Source organism: Amia ocellicauda, chromosome 3 (assembly GCF_036373705.1).
Source record: "Amia ocellicauda isolate fAmiCal2 chromosome 3, fAmiCal2.hap1, whole genome shotgun sequence".
NCBI classification, from domain to species: domain Eukaryota; kingdom Metazoa; phylum Chordata; class Actinopteri; order Amiiformes; family Amiidae; genus Amia; species Amia ocellicauda.
In genome coordinates, this window is record NC_089852.1 from 31,245,715 (window position 1) to 31,264,638 (window position 18,924).

The 18,924-nt window shown below is 42.2% G+C and overlaps 3 protein-coding genes across 3 annotated transcripts; 2 read left to right on the forward strand and 1 right to left on the reverse strand.

Annotated features, from left to right (window-relative positions):
- Positions 1–463: 463 nt before the first annotated feature.
- Positions 464–8,786, reverse strand: mix23 (mitochondrial matrix import factor 23). Its single transcript, XM_066699085.1, has 6 exons — positions 8,740–8,786; positions 2,924–3,032; positions 2,147–2,272; positions 1,551–1,697; positions 1,071–1,130; positions 464–749 (listed from the first exon to the last, which is right to left on the reverse strand). The coding sequence occupies exons 2-6, from the start codon at positions 2,972–2,974 to the stop codon at positions 699–701; spliced, it is 435 nt and encodes a 144-aa protein (XP_066555182.1). The 5' UTR covers positions 2,975–3,032; positions 8,740–8,786; the 3' UTR covers positions 464–698.
- On the forward strand, positions 3,346–7,264 carry fam162a (family with sequence similarity 162 member A). Its single transcript, XM_066699084.1, has 5 exons — positions 3,346–3,530; positions 4,170–4,289; positions 5,058–5,166; positions 6,349–6,457; positions 6,809–7,264. The coding sequence occupies exons 1-5, from the start codon at positions 3,479–3,481 to the stop codon at positions 6,914–6,916; spliced, it is 498 nt and encodes a 165-aa protein (XP_066555181.1). The 5' UTR covers positions 3,346–3,478; the 3' UTR covers positions 6,917–7,264.
- Positions 8,787–8,887: 101 nt separating the features above from the next.
- Positions 8,888–18,097, forward strand: xrra1 (X-ray radiation resistance associated 1). The gene is made up of 18 exons (XM_066699091.1): positions 8,888–9,046; positions 9,459–9,635; positions 11,513–11,697; positions 11,913–11,984; positions 12,414–12,486; positions 12,967–13,064; positions 13,605–13,753; positions 14,006–14,110; positions 14,299–14,528; positions 14,637–14,671; positions 14,786–14,899; positions 15,022–15,115; positions 15,445–15,563; positions 15,870–16,151; positions 16,531–16,696; positions 16,883–16,998; positions 17,168–17,273; positions 17,380–18,097. Exons 2-18 carry the CDS (start codon positions 9,542–9,544, stop codon positions 17,550–17,552), a joined length of 2,211 nt encoding a protein of 736 aa, XP_066555188.1. The 5' UTR covers positions 8,888–9,046; positions 9,459–9,541; the 3' UTR covers positions 17,553–18,097.
- The last annotated feature ends 827 nt before the right edge of the window (positions 18,098–18,924 follow it).

The window sequence follows — 18,924 nt, forward strand, 5'->3', positions numbered from 1 at the left end:
CTAACCTTTCGTTCTGAAGGAAAAAGTTGGAAAGCCAGGTGATTGAATCATGGCTTTTGGTCAGTTTAAGTACAGCCACCTGTCTCCCCTATAGTCTGACTCATACCATTATTCATTTGCCCTCCATAAGTAAGTGATGAAATCCAAGATGACTGAAACCCACACACACCAGCTCATAACAGCCTTCAGCGTGAGGTGGGGCAGATCTGGTGTCACTGGAACTCGGAAGGAAAGGTATATTGGGTAAATAACTGTTAGTTATTTGATCAACTTGTCTTGGGCAACACTATTTGAGAATGCACTGGGTTCATGGGAAAGAATCTCATGGAAATTGTACATGCCTAGATGTCCAGGTGGTCATTTGCTGGTCTTCTCAATACCTCCTCCTGGGAGGTCCTTGGACCAGCCACCCTCATCTCTGCAAGTCACACACAAAGCAATCACCACAGAAACCTTAAACGCATTTCATTGTTATAAAACTATTTTTTTATACATTGTTTGTAAAGAAAAACATAAACAGGTAAATCACAGAGAATGGAGAAGTTTTTCTTTGAGACTAACAGATCGAGGTGGCGAGACTCCTCTGTTGGCGCTGGCGAGGAGGCACCTGTGTGCCAGGTGCGAGTGGTCCTCTGTGCAGTTGCCACCACGTTTCCAGATCCGTTGCAGACGCTGTGCTAGCTGCCTCAGAGTGGGAGTCAGTGGGTCTTTGGGGGCGAGTAGTGGATTCGACACCTCTCGTTAAACACCTTTGAGAAGATTTTAATAAATAATAATCAATACACAATTTAAAGTATGACTGCTCTCTTATGGTCCGGAGATTTTAAGAAATAATCCACTTAATGGTATAGATTTTCTATATTTACAAAATTATATATTAAATAAAACAGACTGGATATTTAATGTATTTGTTTATGCTGCTAAACATTGATTTTAGTAACTTCATGAGATATGTTAAAAGTTTTCATAATACACAGATGCAAAAACATCAATCCAGTTGTAAACCACCTGGAGGTGGTAGTATTAAAAGCAGTTTGTTTGTTTAGGGGGCATTTTAAATGTGGTCCTACCTTCAGACTTCTGTCATTGACCACTTCTTCCACATTTAATTCAGACTGCATGAGCTTCAGCTGAAATACACACACACACACAACAAAGCCACAGATAAGGGAAAGATGTGAATGCAGACACTGACATCACAACCTCGGACTATGAGAAGAAAACAACCACATCCGAGTAATCCCCCTCTGTGGTACCAGCTGGCAATGCACGTTTGCCACACAGTTTTGGACAAGTAACATGCAAGAAAATAAATAATACATTTTGCATTGAATTAAATTAAACAAGTTCCTGATAGATTTTCAATTTAGATAACAAAGTACAAGCCACACACTCAATAGTTCTGATGAAGAATAAATTAATAAACCAATGTGTCGGCAGGCAAGCTGCCATCATCAGATTTCACAAGAAGCACTTCAAATTGAACTCAATGTTTAGACAGAGAGGGGCAAGAGGCTGCCCTCTTGTGGCTCAGCTGTGCAGTGCAGTACCTTGGTCTGCTCTTTCCTGAGTTCCTTAATTAGTGTCAGGTTGTCTATGTCCTTCGCCCTTTCCTCCCGCAGCTGGCTGACCACGCTGGAGGTCTGGGCTATACAGGTTTTAATGGCTCTGTCTCTGCTGAGGTGGGCTTCCAGCAACTGTAAAGAAAAAGTCACAATAATTGCACAAGGTGTAACAGTGATGATCCATTTTATCACATGCTGTAATAGCACCTCTGTGCCATACCAGGCTGCAATTCAATCCTGTAGATTATTCGTCATATATTTACAGACAGAACACCTACCAGGGCAGCTCCAGTCCTCGAGGGCCTGGGGGTATCTGGTTTTCATTCTACCTCAGGTCTTTATTACATAATTGATTGGAGTTATTTAGGTAAAATCACCTGTTAATTCCAGGTCTTAACAAGTGGCTAATGGACAGGGGTCTATAAAACCTCCAGGAACCCCACCCCTCAAGGACTTGGCCTACGGGATACAGAAATAGGTTGATATTGATACCAGGTGTCTCAGACCACCCCCACCCCAAGCCAAACCCATCCCTTTCCATACACACAAGTAACAGTGCTGAAAGCATCCTACTCACGTACAGATTCATATAGCTTTTTACACGTCTGCGTGGCATCCACTTTCCCACTGAAGGACACTGTGGGGATAGTGGCGTTCAGTTCATGGACTATCCTGTCATCTATAGTGCGCATCACCTTAAGGGCTTCCTGAGACAGAATGGGAGAGAGGGGGGAGAAAGATAAAATAAAGATATTCAATAGTACACAAACAATTAATTCCAAAATTAATCCTGTGTATCAGTTTAAACAAAAAGTGCGTTAGACATACAAAACAAAAACACACAAATATATATATAAAAAAATATACGGAATATATGTATTTGAAGACGTGTCAAATATCACTCTTTAATTCTCTACGTCCAGACCAATTCTGAAAATTCTGAAGTACATAACACATCTATAGACATGTAATATAGCTACATACATGGGTTATAAATTAAACCAGTGATCGTTGTCAACTTTCTCAAGTTAATTATACCAGTGATCATTGTCATCTTTGTCACATGCTTCGCATGTTCCGAATAAACGTTATTAACAAACAAACAAAAATATACATACATACATGCATATATACATACATACATGCATATATACATACATGCATATATACATACTTTCTGCCGTCCTTATACCCTACAATGAAGCCCGTGGTACTTAGCGAAAGAGACACAAGCCTCGCAATTATCACAATATCCCTTAACCCAACTGTCAATCCAACAGGATATACCTAATTTTAATTCAGCAGAAAACAATATAGTTTGTGTGTGTTTAACTTTCCAATATGTGTCTTTCTTTTACCTGAAACATTGAGAAGTCCTTACAGTTCAGGTTCCCCGTGGGCGCCGCCATGATGGACAGAAGGGTCCTAGTTGTTAGAAGTGCAGTGAAAGACTGTCCATAACAAAGCCTGCAAAGAAACCGTGACAGCATTTAAAACACAAACAAATAACAAATAAAATAAATTAGAACAGAATATTCCATCTGACTGTAGATTTGTTTAAGTATTCTTTTAGTCTGGTAAACGTTTTTCGTTATTTTTCCCCAAAGTTTTTAAATCGCTTAAACATTTATATAGTGTTCTCGAGTAACATGTGTTTAACAATTAAAACAGCTCTTTGCTCAAATTATATTAATTAATAAATTCAAATCAGCACTGTTATCAGGCATTTCCCTCTCACTCCCAATGGTGGGGTCCTCGCCTTACCGGACCAGTGTGACGGCGTTTAGATAGAGACCCGACAGGGATGTTGGGTGACATTCAGAGTGGGATCCGGATTGAAACGTTACTGCTTGCAAAACTTTAATGGCCAGACAAGTTCGTATCGGGTATTAAAATCACCAGCACGATTCAGCATGATGCTCAACACGATCAGCCGCACTCGCGGTGCCTTGGGGACCCTTTTAGGTGAGTGTTATACGACGTCGTGATAAGATGAAACAGGTGACTGAAAATAATAAATTACAGAAGATATAGTTTGTTTAATATATATCAGCCTGATCGATCCACGACTGGACGACTGTCACCCCACGGTGATGCCACTGGTCCACTTGATGCAATATTGGCCATCACAGTGAAGGACAGAGAAAGCAGTCGAGTGTGTTTTTCCCCAGTATGATCAGTAAATTCTGGCTTTATTTTATTTTCTCTGAGTAAATACAGTATTTTTCGCTGTGTTTACAACCGTATGTAAAAGCGGAGCCTCAAATGTTTTGGCTGAATGTGGTTTATTTAGTGCGCACTTACATAGGCCTATATGATTATCGCGGTAAAGCGATGTTGCAATAAGTGTTTCAAGATTACTCCCAATAAACCCCGGTTGTTATTTATACAGTAATTCAATAGGCATCGTTTCGGCGATTTAACTGTATTTTGGTGACACATTCAGAAGTTGAAGTGTTACAAAGTGTAAATTGTAAACGAATGCTTTAATCTTGAACGGTCACAATTATAATTGATTTACAATCCGATATTTATTGTGCGAGTTAAAAAAAGCGGTGTCTTGTATTGTACATGTCTAATGCACGCATGGCTGGTCTCTGTCAGGCCAGCTGAGGAGCAGCCCCGGGGGGATAGGGGCACACATCGCCCGGAGACGGCTGTGCACTAAGCCGCAAGAGACCCAGCCTCAGCCGGCGACTCCGGTCCAGAGTCATGCAGAGGCCGGTAGGTAATGCATCATGTTCAGTCTATAGAGATGTTTTATGTATATATAGTATGTGCAAACGGTACAATACTTACAACACCTATGCAAACACATTTTACACACAATAAAAAAGTGATTACGTTTTTCCCAAGCTTTTAGATATGCCAAGAAATGTTAATTGTAGACCTTTCATATAATAATAAAAATGACAACACCCTGCTTTATTACAGTGGAGTCCCAGGCATTATCATCACTCATGCCTCATGAATCCACAGACACTTTACTTTCAGTAGGATATGGATGCCTGTCCATGTCCTCCATACTGAATGTTTGCAGTCTGCAGTGCTGAAAACGTCCATGATGATGATTAGTAGTACTACTATCAGCAGAGACTGCAGACAGGTCGCCAGCAAAGTGGGAGGGAACCTCTGTGCATCCCCTGCCTGGAGGCAGAGGGAAGACAGACCCCACTTTGGCCCAGGGATCTGTTCTGAAGGGTCTTCTCTGAGGTCACACAGGTGCTTCCTTGTCATGCGAAGAGTACAGTTAATTCCACCTGTTGGACACATACCCAAACTTCTCTCACACTCCCTATGCTGTGACTGCTTGCACTTTGATCTTATTGCATGACACTTTCTTGCTGTGTCATTGTGACATGCAGGTGTCAACACAACCAGAGGAACGAGAACTACAAGTACACCATCACCTCCAACGGTTGTGATAATGGGATTTATTTGGTTTAATTCATCTGTCGGTAGGGACCTAACTGTACTTGTTTTTATTCCAAGTTCGTCCTGCCTACAAGATGCCTGGGCACAGACCTACAGAGAATGACAAGAGGGTCCTAATCTGGTCTGGCCGCTTCAAGAGCAGGGATCAGATTCCAGAGTTTGTGTCGTAAGTGCTGGATTTCAGCCACTTCCTATTGTCGGGGTTTAGGCGACTGGAGAGCAGTGAAGGTCCTTGGGGGGGGTCAGGCTTTGTACAACCCCCCTGGCTTACAGCCTGGGAACAGTGCTGAATTGTATAATATTTTTGCAACCGATTCAGTCAATTAAATGGACCCAAAAAAAGGACCTCCACAACCAAAAGCTGTCAACCAGAGCCTCCCTGCCCACTGTATATAGTACAAATGATAAATGGCTGGATTTAATATCAGTTCTGATAAAAGTTTGCAAAGTGTTTAATCTCCCCCGAATGTCACTTGGCTGTGTTGCAGTTGTTCACAGCCCCGCAGCCAATGGAAAGGTCAGGAAGGTCAGGGCTGGTTCAAGAATGCCTTATCTTATCCTGTTGAGTGCAGTAATTGGTTAATTGCAGTAATCAAGCACATCCTGGTACAGGGTACCCCAGCCATGCCACTGGAGTCAGACGAGTTAATGTGAAGCCCTATACAACACTTGCCTGGCATTCTTCCACAGGGGAGTGGCTGATCCCAGACCACCTCTCTGGTTTACTGGCTGAGCTACATAATGAAACCTCATTCATGCTTCAGTAAAGTTTCAATTGATTAAAAGGCTCAGGCAGTATGGTTAAGTTATTTTATTTATTATTGGTTTAATAGTATGAAGTATTTATTTGTCTAAATGCTGAAAATTGTCTTATTGTTCAATCAAAACTTTGAACGCCCCCACCAGCCAATCATAACACTGTAGTCCCAATACTTCATGGGAGTCCTTGTTGTCAAAAAAATGTTCTCCCTTCTTTCATACAGAAAACCTGCTAAACAGTGGGGCTAAAATCTGCGGGGGGGGTTCTTTGATTTGGTTTCTTCCTATTGTGTGTGCGTGGCAGACCCAGAGGCATATTACAGAAAATCCCTCACAGTCAATCCTCTTATTTTTAGCGATATGATGCCCAGTGTTAAATTAGAAAGAGAGCTATTACAGATGATAGTTTCCTAACTTACTTTCCAAATTTAAATTAAGAGGAGAACCTGTATTTCATAATATTCCTGAATTGTTTATTTAAAAAATCCTATCCTAGCAAAACCTGAGATAGGAACACAAGTTGGGGTATTCTGTATTACGGTGCTTAAGTCTTTTATCAGCTGCTGATTTGGGTCTGTCTTTGGCACAGGCATGAAATGATTGACGCTTCGAGGAACAAGCTTCGAGTGAAGGCCTGCTACATCATGATCGGCCTGACAGTGCTGTCCTGTGTGGCCATGGTCATACTAGGTAAACAGGTGAGTCCCTGGGCATGCTATAGAGTAGTTTGACCAGCAGTCACCAGGGGGCGCAGTATAGGTCTTCAATTACACAATAACAGGATTTTTGTTATGGCATGGCAACTTTTTTATGAAAATGCATGCATATATACATTCAAGTAAGCCATCTACCCTTCTAAAAAAAAAAAAAAAAGCTTTCATTCTGTATTTACACATTAAATATCTTCATTAATGTGAGAAGGGTGGGTGAACCTAGATAATTGTACTTGCTTGCACAAACAATGGACCATTGATTTGAACCTGTATTATAGGAAGACAATGGTATAAGTTAAAAAAAGCTCAGATGTGTTTGCGGTGCTGTTGTTGCAGGCTGCTGGTCGGAACGAGTCCCTGCTAGGCTGGAACATGGAAAGGAAAGCGCGCTGGAGAGAGGAGGCAGGGAGGGAGAGTACAGTGGCAGCAGAAAAGGCTCCATAGAACATCACAGCCAGCAGACAGGAGGGAAGAAATTGGGGGCAGCAACACCTTTAATACAATCCCGATGTAGCTACTACACCCCCCCCCCAGTGTTCATTTATCTTGATGCTGCTCATTAGAGATTGTCACCTTGTGTACTGCAGTGTTTGTTAGATCTGACCTAGTAGCAAAAAGTAGAGAGATGTCATCAAGGATGATCAAGGAATTCAAAGACTGTCATTCAGAGCTGAAAAGTAAAGAATGGGAAACTGTTCCATGGGCTGTTTAGGGAACTGACCTGGTGTTGTGTACAAAGTGAAAAATGACATGTTTTTGTGTACTGAATTAAATTTATTTCTACAAAAACAATGCTTTTATCTGTGCTTTTTCCAAGAGTATTTTCCACACACCAAATTACCTACAACAGCTTGGGCCCTAGTAAACCATAAAATATGAAGCTAAGTGCACACCAGTCTATACCTAATCCAAGTAAATACTGTTTTATTTGGTGAAGTATTTTACATTTCAAATAAAAAAACAATCAATACAAATTTTAATACTTGTGATTAAACTTTTAAAAGTCAATTCTTAAAATCACTTAATTTTTTTAAAATCTTAGTGATTAATAACAAACTCAAATAAACATGTGCTTAAACAAAACAAACGTGATTAAAGCAAAAATGCTACCAACAAAGGAGTCAAATACTTTGAAAATAACTGAAAATGGACTGGACACAAAAAAAAACAATTAAAATGGTAAAAATAAAAAACAAACAAAAACGGTCCAATGCATTTGAAATTAAATCCAAATGGTCAATGTATTTGACAAATAAATAAACCTGATCCAAGTAACTCAGTAGAAATGAAATCCTAACCAGAACGCGTCTGAGTTTACTGGGGACTCTTAAGAACATAAAGGTTACAAAAGAGGAGGCCATTTGACCTATGGCGCTTGTTTGGTGTCCATTAATAATGAAGTCATCCAAGGATCATGTCCAGTCTAACAGTTTAACACTAACCCTAGCCCAGAGCAAAATATAACCGTAATTTGATCACCAAACGTCATCTTCATTTACAAAATGTGACTATAACTGCAACCATAAGGCCGTGTCCACCTTCATCTGCATCCCTAATACAAATATCTACCATTTCCAAATTCTCTTTCACTTAGTGACATTTTTCAGCAATCACCTATATTTTCCATTTACACAAGGATGACAATTATTTAGCTGAACACCTAATTGCCATTCAGAATCACATTCATCACAAGAACCTTTCAACCTCCATTACAGTGCGTGTGGTCGGCGGCTGGGCGGTCAGTAGTAAACACAGTGGAGGTCTGCCCTGCCTGTGGCCCGTGGAAGGCGCCGTCTCCTAACTCGGCCAATTGGATGATGTTTATCGGAGCAGGGCAGCGTGTCGCACTCTGTTATTATATAAAAATTGAAAGACGCATGTGATGTCATCTTTCAGATATCGATTTGGCTTTTTTGTGCACAGTCAGAATCTTATTCTACTGTTGACATCTGACAGAATAACCATTTTGTAGCTCCTGAAATAGGCATGCAGTGAAGTGACACGACAGAGCGGCTCATCGGGCAGCACCGAGCCGCGGTCCCGCAGTAACCCCTGGCCTGTCCGCCCGGCTGTATCTGCGCCCTGTATCCGCCTCGCTGACGGACGCCGGGCTGCTCGTCACGTACACACAAACAGACCCCGATGCCACTCGTACATTAGAAAGCCATTACAGACCCACAGCAGGCCTGATCAAAGCCTGCTCGGACTGTTAAATTGATTATACTCATAACATGAAAGACGTCTGAGACATGAAATCCCCCTCTTACCTTATTTTGACTTTGTACCTGCGCGGCAGAGCGGGACTGCTGTGATTGGTTCAGTTCATATCACGGACCAATCGGAAGGACGGGCGGAAGCCACATATACAACAGAGGCTTCTGGGATTTTGAGTAAAAGCCACCGAACTACAACTCCCAATGCGCATGTCACTGCGGCGCTGCTAGGATACAGCATTCCTCCGAGGAAAAATTGGAGATGTGTTCAGCTATTTCACACAGTTTCTCTCCCCGCAAAGAGCACCCTCTGCGTGGATAAACACCGATTAAAACCGCAAAGAGCACCGTCGCAAACAAGGTTGAGTATAGCCGCCATGAGCGAAACTTTTCAAAACTTCGTGTAGTTTCTGACATTTGTATCACCATAGCGAGGTCGAAATAATGACCCTGCTAGGTAAACACATGCGATTGTCAGATAACTGATTCAAAACATCGAAACACATTTAACAACACAAACCACTGTATATATTATATCCAAAAAGATTAATATTATAACACTTATAAATAACCAGGCACACACACAGCATATGTTTGTAGCCTAGTGGTATAACCCGGCCGAACACCTTCATACCAAACCATCACACAGCTCAACCACAAAGGGAAAAATGAAAACTGCCTCGATAAGGTGCAAGCATGTGAATCGCATGGATACATGCAGGTTTCAGGGGTGTTTTTAATCTATTTTCCATCTCTGTCTACTTTCTCTCCAGCCAGGGGCATTCTGTACACAAGGGTTGACCTGTCACTCACACTTCAGGGAGTCAGTCCCGGGATGTGACCCTGTGCTGCGACCATGGGCACAGATGGGCTGTACAAACTGGACGATGGAGACACCTTTCCGACCAATTGCTTTCCAGTCAGGTCCTTTTTCCGGCAAAGCGAAGAGGGTAATCGTCATCATCACAGACCAGTTTTATGCTTTCTGTCCATTTAACCACCACATCGATACAAACAGTTATTAGTTAGGAAATATAATGTTTCATTCATTAGGTAACCAAGCCTGTCCCTAACAGTTCATATTTCGCTGCCTAATAATTATTTTATAAACATTTTTGCATGTTTCTGTGTGTGTCTCTATAGACCTACACTACATGGCCAAAAGTATGTGGATACCTGTTCGTCAAACATCTCCAAAATAAGGAGTTGGTCCCCCTTTGCTGCTATAACAGTTTCTTCTGGGAAGGCTTTCTACTAGATGTTGAACATTGCTGTGGGGATTTGCTTCCATTCAGCCACAAGAGCATTAGTAAGGTCGAGCACTGATGTTGGGCGATCAGGCCTGGCTCACAGTTGGCGTTCCAATTCATCCCAAAGGTGTTTGATGGGGTTGAGGTCAGGGCTCTGTGTAGGCCAGTCAAGTTCTTCCACATTGATCTTGACAAACCATTTCTGTATGGACCTTGCTTTGTGCACAGTATTGTCATGCTGAAACAGGAAAGGGCCTTGCCCAAACTTTCCACAAACGTTGGAAGCGCAAAATCATCTAGATTGTCATTGTATGCTGTAGTGTTAAGATTTCAGAAGAACTACATTTCATATTTCTAGAGTTTTAAAGCTGACAAGGGCTGACACAGCCTTCTCAACAGTATAGATTATTTCTATCATTTCAAATATAGCTATCTTATCTCTAAGGCTCTGCATTCTGTTGTTGCTCTGCATCTTGTTGTTTAACAAACCTTGCTGTGTTAGCATCCTTGACCAAGAGGTTATTCATTCATAAAGTCTATGTAGTGAGTAATTTAAATGTCTCTCGTTAATTAGTTACAGTTTGCTTAGTAAGCTTGTTTGCACCAATCTGTTTTGTACACAACCCATAAAATACCAAATATAACTTCTCAGGTCAGGCTTCACTGCAGCTGCTGGAATAAAGAATCAACCTTCTACCACACACCGAGTCTCGTGCTATTTTCTGCAACTCTTCAATTTCCCTTCAGTGGAACTAAGCCCTAGCCCTAAACAGCCCCAGATCATTATTCCTCCTCCACCAAACTTTAAAGTTGGCACTATGCATTCAGGCAGGTAACATTCTCCTGGCATCTGCCAAACCCAGATTCATTGGTTGGACTGCCAGATGGTGAAGCGCGATTCATCACTCAACAGATTGCATTTCCACTGCTCCAGAGTCCAATGGCGGCGAGCTTTACACCACTGCAGCTGATGCTTGGCATTGTGCATGGTGATCTTAGCCTTGTGTGCTGCTACTCGGCCATGGAAACCCATTTCATGAAGCTCCCGCTGAACAGTTGATTCCTGACGTTGCTTCCAGAGGCAGGTTGGAACTCGGTAGTGATTGTTGCAATTGAGGACAGACGATTTTTATGTGCTACGTGCTTCAGCAATCGGCGGTCCCGTTCTGTGATCTTGTGTAGTCTACCACTTCGCGGTTGAGCTGTTGTTGCTCCTAGACATTTCCACTTCACAATAACAGCACTTACAGTTGACTGGGGCAACTCTAGCAAGGCAGAAATTTGACAAACTGACTTATTGTTGGTGCCACGTTGAAGTCACTGAGCTCTTCAGACCAGCCCATTGTACTGCCAGTGTTTGTCTAAGGAGATTGCATGGCTGTGTGTTTTAATTTTATACACCTGTCAGCACTGGGTGTGGCTGAAAAAGCGAATCCAGTAATTAGAAGGGGTGTCCACACACTTTTGGCCATGTAGTGTATAGTAGGGGAAAACATACAGTAGATATTGTTGATACAATTGTGCTTTGCTGCTTCCTCTGTACATCCATGTGGTTGTTTTGATCACTGTTATTCTAGGCGGAGGGCACTGGCTGGTGGTACACAGAGTCGTGGACCATGAGAGGTACAGGGTCACGCAGCCCGAGCGTCCGGCCGGCTCACAGTGCCGTGAGCAAGGCCGGTCTGTCCCATCTCGCACCGGACAGCGACAGGGAAAGAGCAAACGAGGCTCTGTGAACAATGTCTTAGATGGGAATTATTTAGTAAGTAAGAGTCACAAAACTAGCATTTTCCCCAAAGTTTATATATAATGATTATTTTCTACTTTATTTTCTACAGGTTTAAGGGAGACTTATTCAGACCTGCTGGATTATTATTATTATTATTATTGTCCAGGGCGACTTACAAAATATAAAATTGTGACTGTCCAGGAGCAGGCCTGTCCACCTGAGAATGACCCTGCTGTATTGTCTTGCAGATGAAAGTGCATTGTGTGGAGAAGCCGTCCGAGCTGTGCTCCGTGGATGTCAGCGACAGAAACCTGCACTTGGTAGGATCTGATCCTGCTTTGGTGCGGCTGGGCCATGTTAGGTGTTTAAGCTGTCTCAGGCTGGTCTGGCAAATATCACCAATGGAAACAAGATGCTCACATCTGTTTGACAAGCTTCAGTCCTGAAAAACTGGGCAAGAAAGAAATTAAACTGATACTACTTGTTTACAGGCTTTGGACAGATGTTTTAAAGAAACAACTATACCCAGAGTATAGATCTGTTAAAAGAAGTTTGCCATCCCTTACTTTCTACTATTTCACAAGATCATTGACTGGAAGGCAATAAATTGAGTTCTTGTGTACCATAAGATAATACATATTAGCCTTATTTGTATATTGTTCAGACTACTGTTGTTCTGTTGTTTTTACTTAAGTCACTGTTGTGAAGTTAACTGGGGTGCATGCTCTGCTATCATTTCGGTCCAACAGGCCAAGGAGGAGGATTTTGAAGCGTTCAACAATGTTGCTTATATGAACGCATCCAGCAACCTGCTTACCTTAGGTACATTTTTACAGTGTGTTCAACTCTAAAGGAGCCAGGATATTTCTTAAGGGGGGGAATCAACTACCTTGCCAGCACATATGTCTTAGAGAACGGGGATAATCCCATTCACAGACGTACTCCAATGCAGTGCCGGGCCATTCCATTCCTCAATGGTGGAGGGGGTGTCTGGTTTTCGTTCCACCTCAAGTCATAATTACTTAATTGATTGAAGTCAAATCACCTGTTGATTCCAGGTCTTAATCGGACACTAATGGACACGTGCCTAAAAACCTTCAGGAAGCCGACCCCTCGAGGACTGGAATTGCCCTCCTCCACCCTGCAGTACTCCTGTAATGAATTTTCTGCCACAGAGCTGTAGTTGTTGATCAATTGCCTCGTACTGAGGGGTCTCTGAAGTGTCAGGCCATCATACAACATAACAATATCCCAGGTTCCAGAAACAGCCTGGTACACTGAGCCACTGTACTCTCGTTTCAGAGCCCTTCAGAAAATTTCCCATAATCAGAGAGCTGGAGTTAGCGGGGAATGGCCTGCACAGGCTGCAAATCAATGACGGAGACTTTCCACATCTGGAGGTAATGTTGCAGGAACCATTTTCACAGCACGTCCACACATGTGTTTCTCAGTGTCTAATGATAATTACAAGTTCCAGAGCCTGTGAGCCACAGTCCTGCAAGGTATGAAAGTCTCCTTCATGCTCACACTCTTGTGGCAGAACAGAGCGTATGAAGTGGGTAAATTAAGCAATTAACTGGTTCCATTACCGAATTAAGAGCTTAGGTGGAATGAGAACCAGATGAAACTGCAGAATCCACCCCCACCCGCATAGAGGACAGAAAATGGGCACTCCTGGTGCATCATTAGAAAGTTGATCTCTGAGAAACAAGACCACTGGGAAAGTTACTGGAGAATCAGAAGACAGCTCTGTAGAAAACAATACTAGACAAATGAGTAATACTTGCTAATTTATAGTGTAATAGGGTGCTGGGTAGAACATTTAAAAAGAAAAATTAAACCAAACACTTACAGTACAGGACTCATACTAATATGTACAGAAGGGAAATCTTTTTCCAATGATAAATAATAAGGATGGAATGATCGCATGCGTGTTGCAGGTGCTGGACCTCTCTTACAACAGCCTGTCCAGCCAGGAAGTCCTGTCCCTGGGTCTGCTGCCCTGCCTCAGAGTCCTGCACCTCACTGGCAACGGACTGCAGGCACTGCCACTCAACATGGCCCAGCCATACCAGGCCCCCACACAGCTGTGAGTGCACTGCCCAATCATAATAATACTCCAAGGACTACACCTACTACTAATAATTCAGCAGCAGAATTTCATCACCCATCATCATTTCAAAAGCCCTTTAAGTTCATCAAATGTATATATCATGATTATTTCCAAGTGCACAGTAATACGTTTTATAATTTTTAACTCGATACACAGACTTCTCGAGCAGAAAAATACTTCATTTAAAGACCTACCTGATTAAAAAGAATCCGTCATGACTTTCTACAGGGCGTCCAACCACGGCCTCCGGTTCTACAGCTTGGAGATCTTGATATTAGATGACAACAAACTCTCTTCTCCGGGGATATTCACCAGCCTGGCTAATCTGAAAAGGTAAAACCTGCGCCAATTCATACCACAAATACAAAAGCATACCCACAGCTCCGGCCCCATCTGCGGTCCGCTACCAATCGTGGTGCTCAGTACGTTGGTTAGTGTAATGTCTGGCCAATGATGTGTGTTAAAAGCACCAACACAGCCTGAGGGCACCTTGGCAGAAGATTTGTACTTATCCCCCACAGGCTGAAGCATCTAAACCTGGACCGCAACGGCATCACCCAGGTGCCTTACTTGCATCAGATCGGGGATTCTGCACAGGATGCCCAGCTTCCAGATTTGAACATGCAGTTTGGGGTCAAAGGGCACGATGAGGCTGTGGGAGGCGGGACATCCCCCAGCATGGGTCTGGACAGAGGTGGTGGCACATGCTCAGCAACTGCAGCATCAGAAGGGGCAACTGTGGAGAGAACAGGTGGGCGGGGAAAAACAGGAGCAGCAGTTAAGAGTCCTTACCTTTTCTCGACTGAGCCCTTAACATCCATGTTTGTTTGTTTATTTTTACTTTTTTCCCCTTTTCCAGGCTACTCTCAATGCAATAAGGAGTGTAGTGTTCAGGTACAGTAAGAGCAGCTTGTTTTCATGCTTTCCTAGCAATCTCTAATTTTACATTTCTAGTTTTATTACCAACCAAACGCAGGGCCTACTACAGCCTCGACAGTCTCTTTTCAGGAGGAGCCATGGCTGACTGCTGGTGTCCCTCGCACTGAGACCCAGAGGGAAGACCCTGCAGAATTCCAGTTACCCCTTCCGGAGCTTCAGTTTCTAAGCCTGGCTGACAATAAGGTGTGGTTGTGCTGGAGTGGGAGGGGCACCACTCTGTTATTTGGGAATTTAACCAGAATATTAATTTGGTGATTTAAAAGGGGGTGATGCTTGAACTCTGTCTGTGCTCTTCCTGTCCTCAGATATCAGAGGAAGAGGCCCTGCTGGCAGTGGCTCTGTTCCCCTCCCTCAGCGAGCTGGTGATTCACAGTAACCCTCTCACCACACAAAAGAGTGGTATGGCTGGACTATCAAATCAAGTGTGGATTAAAAAAAATTAAAAAAACACTTGACATGTCGGCTGTGTTTTAGTCAAGGCTGATATGAAGTGCATGGGGTTCTGATAAGATTAGAGGGTGATGGGTAAAACCTGCATAACTGCAAGAACTGAATCTTCCTTTACATTTCTTATTTTTAAGTATGTACACTTAAGAATCAATACATTCCCACACACACCCATTTCATAATAGGAAAAGATTTTAAACGATGTTTGCAATTTAAATCCTCCAACTCTAGAAGTCGAGTCCTTGTGCAGCTGCCACACTGTCTCACATGTGTCTCTTCAGGCGACCCTCCGTTGCTAACCGGTTTCCTCCAGAACAGACTGGGCATTAAAATACAGAGAAAAAAGACAGTGGGACCAGCGAAGCCACCTCTCGTGCTTCCAGTGAACCCCAAACGAAAGGTAATGTTCCAGCTGCCTCCAGTACTACCCACAAACCCCAGCGTTCTTGGTGCGAGAAGCTTGGCAGTTCATTCCAAAGCAGCAGAACCATTCAGAATAATTACTTAAATAACTAAAGGATGGAGGGGGGAGAAAAACATGAACACCCAATGCTAACCTGTAGGTAAGCATTTACATCTGAGCCAGACACCATTTCTGAATCCAGTGTGTCGTTTAGAAAGATTGGTTTTGTTTTTCTTTTAAGAGCATTCTGAATGTCCAATTCAAACACAGCAAACATGGAGTTTATATCATCTTACCTTTCAGGTGAAAACCAGAATCCCAAAGATCCCTAAGAAGTCCCTGTGCTTGGAGGATTCTCTCGGCTCTTTGCCCTTAAGCGAGAGACCAGCGGACACCTGGAAGAGCCACATGCAGTACAAACCTCTGCCACCAATCCAGTCATTGTCCCAGGTTAACAGTGAAGAGAGTCAGCAGGCAGAAGCTGTAGCCTGGGTTCAGGGTGAGGCCGTCCACGAAGAGGCAACCAGACACGAACCAGAGGAACACGAAAAGGAAGACAATGGGGCTGCATTCTTTATGACACAGGTGATAAAAAGATTCTGTGTATTGATGCCATGCTTTTAAACCTGGTTGTGATGTTGCAACATGGGGAAAATTGATGTTTTATTTTGGAGTAAATCATAAAATTGTATGCATAAACATCCTTTAACCTCATCAATATGTGTTACCAAGCACATATATCTCTATCTATATATCTATCTATATCTACACACACATCTCTCTATATCTATATGCTTATAGATAGAATACGTTTATTTTTTTATATAGTGTATAACATTTGTATACAGTGGAAAAAATGCAAGCAGATACAACCCACCTGTTGTAGCCCAACGTGATGCAGCAGTCATTCATATCAAGTCTTGAAGCTTAAACTAGGCACTGAACAGACGTGTGTTGTATATAGGTGAATGAACCAGAATCAGACGCTGGCTGGCATACAAGTCTGCAAGAGAGTGAGGAAACTCACAGAAAAACTCAAAGACCGAAGGAAGATTCAGTTCCAGATAAATTCAGAGGATATGAAATACTACTGGATGCAAAGCCTGATCCGGATATGATTGAGCCTACTGGTAAGAACTTACTGACTACATTGAACTGCTGAGAACACAGAAAAGAGACACATTATGCAAATACCATCAATAGATCAAATAAATATACATGTACACATATATACAAGGTCAATAACTATATTTTGTGCTAACATTAGCCAACGTAGAACTATGGTGAGTTCCATCCTTTTCTTTCTTTCTATGCAGGAATTCAGCAGAACGTCAGAGCTCTGGAATACACACTTCAGAACCTCCTTGTGTTCAGGGATTCCAGGGCTAGACTTGACTGTCCCCAGAAACCGTACGTGCAAAAGGAGAAGAAGGTACGGCACAGCAGCAGGCTCATAGGGTGCCCATATAGACTGCATCACCTTAATCGTAATGTTTTATTTGACTTTGGAATGATCATATTTTTGCCTCTTAAAAATCATGCCATAATCCTCTTTTCGCGATTTTGATATTTATAATGGTATTTATGGATTTTCTCCACAGCTAGGGAAACTGCCACCCCCAAAACCGAGAAAATCGAAAGGGGACAAAGTGGAAGAATTCCTTGTCAAGATTAAGGACACGAAACCAATCAGTGAAGCCCCGTTAGGTACGTGTGACACTCTGTGATGTTGATCTGGGGAGGTGTACTGCACTCGGGACCCGGGTGTACATTAGATCCATCCCGCGTGACTTTGTAACATTTCCGTTTACAGGTAATGTTCTTCAGAACAAAGAGGTGAGCAGGACAGAATACGAGGAGGCTCGTGCCCTGCTGAGGGAAATGAAGAGGCAGTACAGGGTTGCCCAGAGCAAGGTGATGGACCAAGCAGCCCAGATTGAGAGAGACACGCTGGGTGATCTTGAGGAGAAAAGAGGAGGAAAATAACACTCTTGAAATAAATCAAACCTAGACCTGGTGTTATTTTTTTTCTTCATCTAATGATCTTACATATGTGTAAACAAAGCAGTCAGTTATTGGTGAAGTAACGATTTGTTACCATGATGTTTCAATATCCCTTCAGATCAGATGTGAATATCAAGATACATCAATATCCAGTGCAAATTGTTTGCTGCTTTAAGACAGGTCTCATCTTCTCACAAAAAACACTTTTGGTGTGGCCTTTCAATATATTTTTAGCATTTTACCCCACATTCCAAAATTGGTCTGACGTTTCAAATCTCTATAATTTCCGTTTTTCAAATCTATATTCTCTGCAAGATTTGCTCTTTCCTGCTTTTACAACAATGGGAAAAGGGGAAGCAAACGCAGCTCTGGATCCAAAAGTACTGCAAGACAAAACCTTAAGCAGCCAAACAAACACAAACAAACATCTGGTGAATCCATCAACTTCAAATATTATCAATACAAAAAATAAATAATGGCTTGGTACATAAGTACCCCATAGCCCACAGCAGAACACAGACATTAAGTTGCAGATTAATAAAGTTAATAAAATTAATAAACTAATAAGAATAAGAGAAACAGCAGCTATTTTTCCAGAAGGTGTAAGGTAGATTTATTTGATGATAACAAGGGAAATCAACTGCATGTATTTTCCCCTCTAGTACTCCGGAACTTCGGCTGTATCAAAGGCTTTTATCAACTTCACCAAGAAAATAAATAAATCACTGCATCAAATTTCAACATCATATAAAATATAAAGGAACGTGTCCCTCATTATTATAGGCATTTGTTTGCTTGTTTGGGATTTTTTCCCTCCCCATCAAAGGTTGTAATTCAGAAAGGATTTGGCCACAATTTATAACAATCCTAGACCTCGAAACAGTTCTTCATTGCCAACTGCATCGGTTTGATCTAACGATCAGTCAATAGGTTTCATACAAAACCAGAACCATTCTAGTTTTTAATTTCAGATATCACAAACAGTGGGAAAGACAACAGGAATTGGGGATATGAAGACTGGTGGGGTCAGACTTTCTCCAAACCGCATAATATGGGTGACAAAAAAATAAATAACAGACAACAACATTGGCCAGAAAGAGTGCAAGAAAAAAAATGAACGTCAAAATATTGCCGGTGTACCATCATACATTTCCTGTACTTGGGTTCAGTCGTTTCAGCCATTCCACAAAAGGAAGTAAAGGGAATTAACGTAACTTTCAGCTGGTCCCAATTGAGAGAAAGGTTCCGTCAATGCAAACTTTAACAATAACACGACTTTCAAAACAAAATCAAAAAAGTTCCAGTTAATGGTTCTTGCCAACTCCTGACCAAACAAGAAGAAAAAATTGTACAT

Coding starts and splice junctions, on each gene's coding strand:
- mix23 (XM_066699085.1), bottom strand. CDS start 2,974: ATGGCGGCGCCCACGGGGAACCTGAACTGTAAGGACTTCTCAATGTTT. Junction 1,131..1,550: donor TCAGGAAAGAGCAGACCAAG/GTACTGCACTGC, acceptor TGTGTATTTCAG/CTGAAGCTCATGCAGTCTGA. Junction 750..1,070: donor TCAATGACAGAAGTCTGAAG/GTAGGACCACAT, acceptor ATCTTCTCAAAG/GTGTTTAACGAGAGGTGTCG.
- fam162a (XM_066699084.1), top strand. CDS start 3,479: ATGATGCTCAACACGATCAGCCGCACTCGCGGTGCCTTGGGGACCCTT. Junction 4,290..5,057: donor CCAGAGTCATGCAGAGGCCG/GTAGGTAATGCA, acceptor TTTTATTCCAAG/TTCGTCCTGCCTACAAGATG. Junction 5,167..6,348: donor CAGATTCCAGAGTTTGTGTC/GTAAGTGCTGGA, acceptor TCTTTGGCACAG/GCATGAAATGATTGACGCTT.
- xrra1 (XM_066699091.1), top strand. CDS start 9,542: ATGGGCACAGATGGGCTGTACAAACTGGACGATGGAGACACCTTTCCG. Junction 13,754..14,005: donor TACCAGGCCCCCACACAGCT/GTGAGTGCACTG, acceptor GACTTTCTACAG/GGCGTCCAACCACGGCCTCC. Junction 14,529..14,636: donor GGCAACTGTGGAGAGAACAG/GTGGGCGGGGAA, acceptor CCCCTTTTCCAG/GCTACTCTCAATGCAATAAG.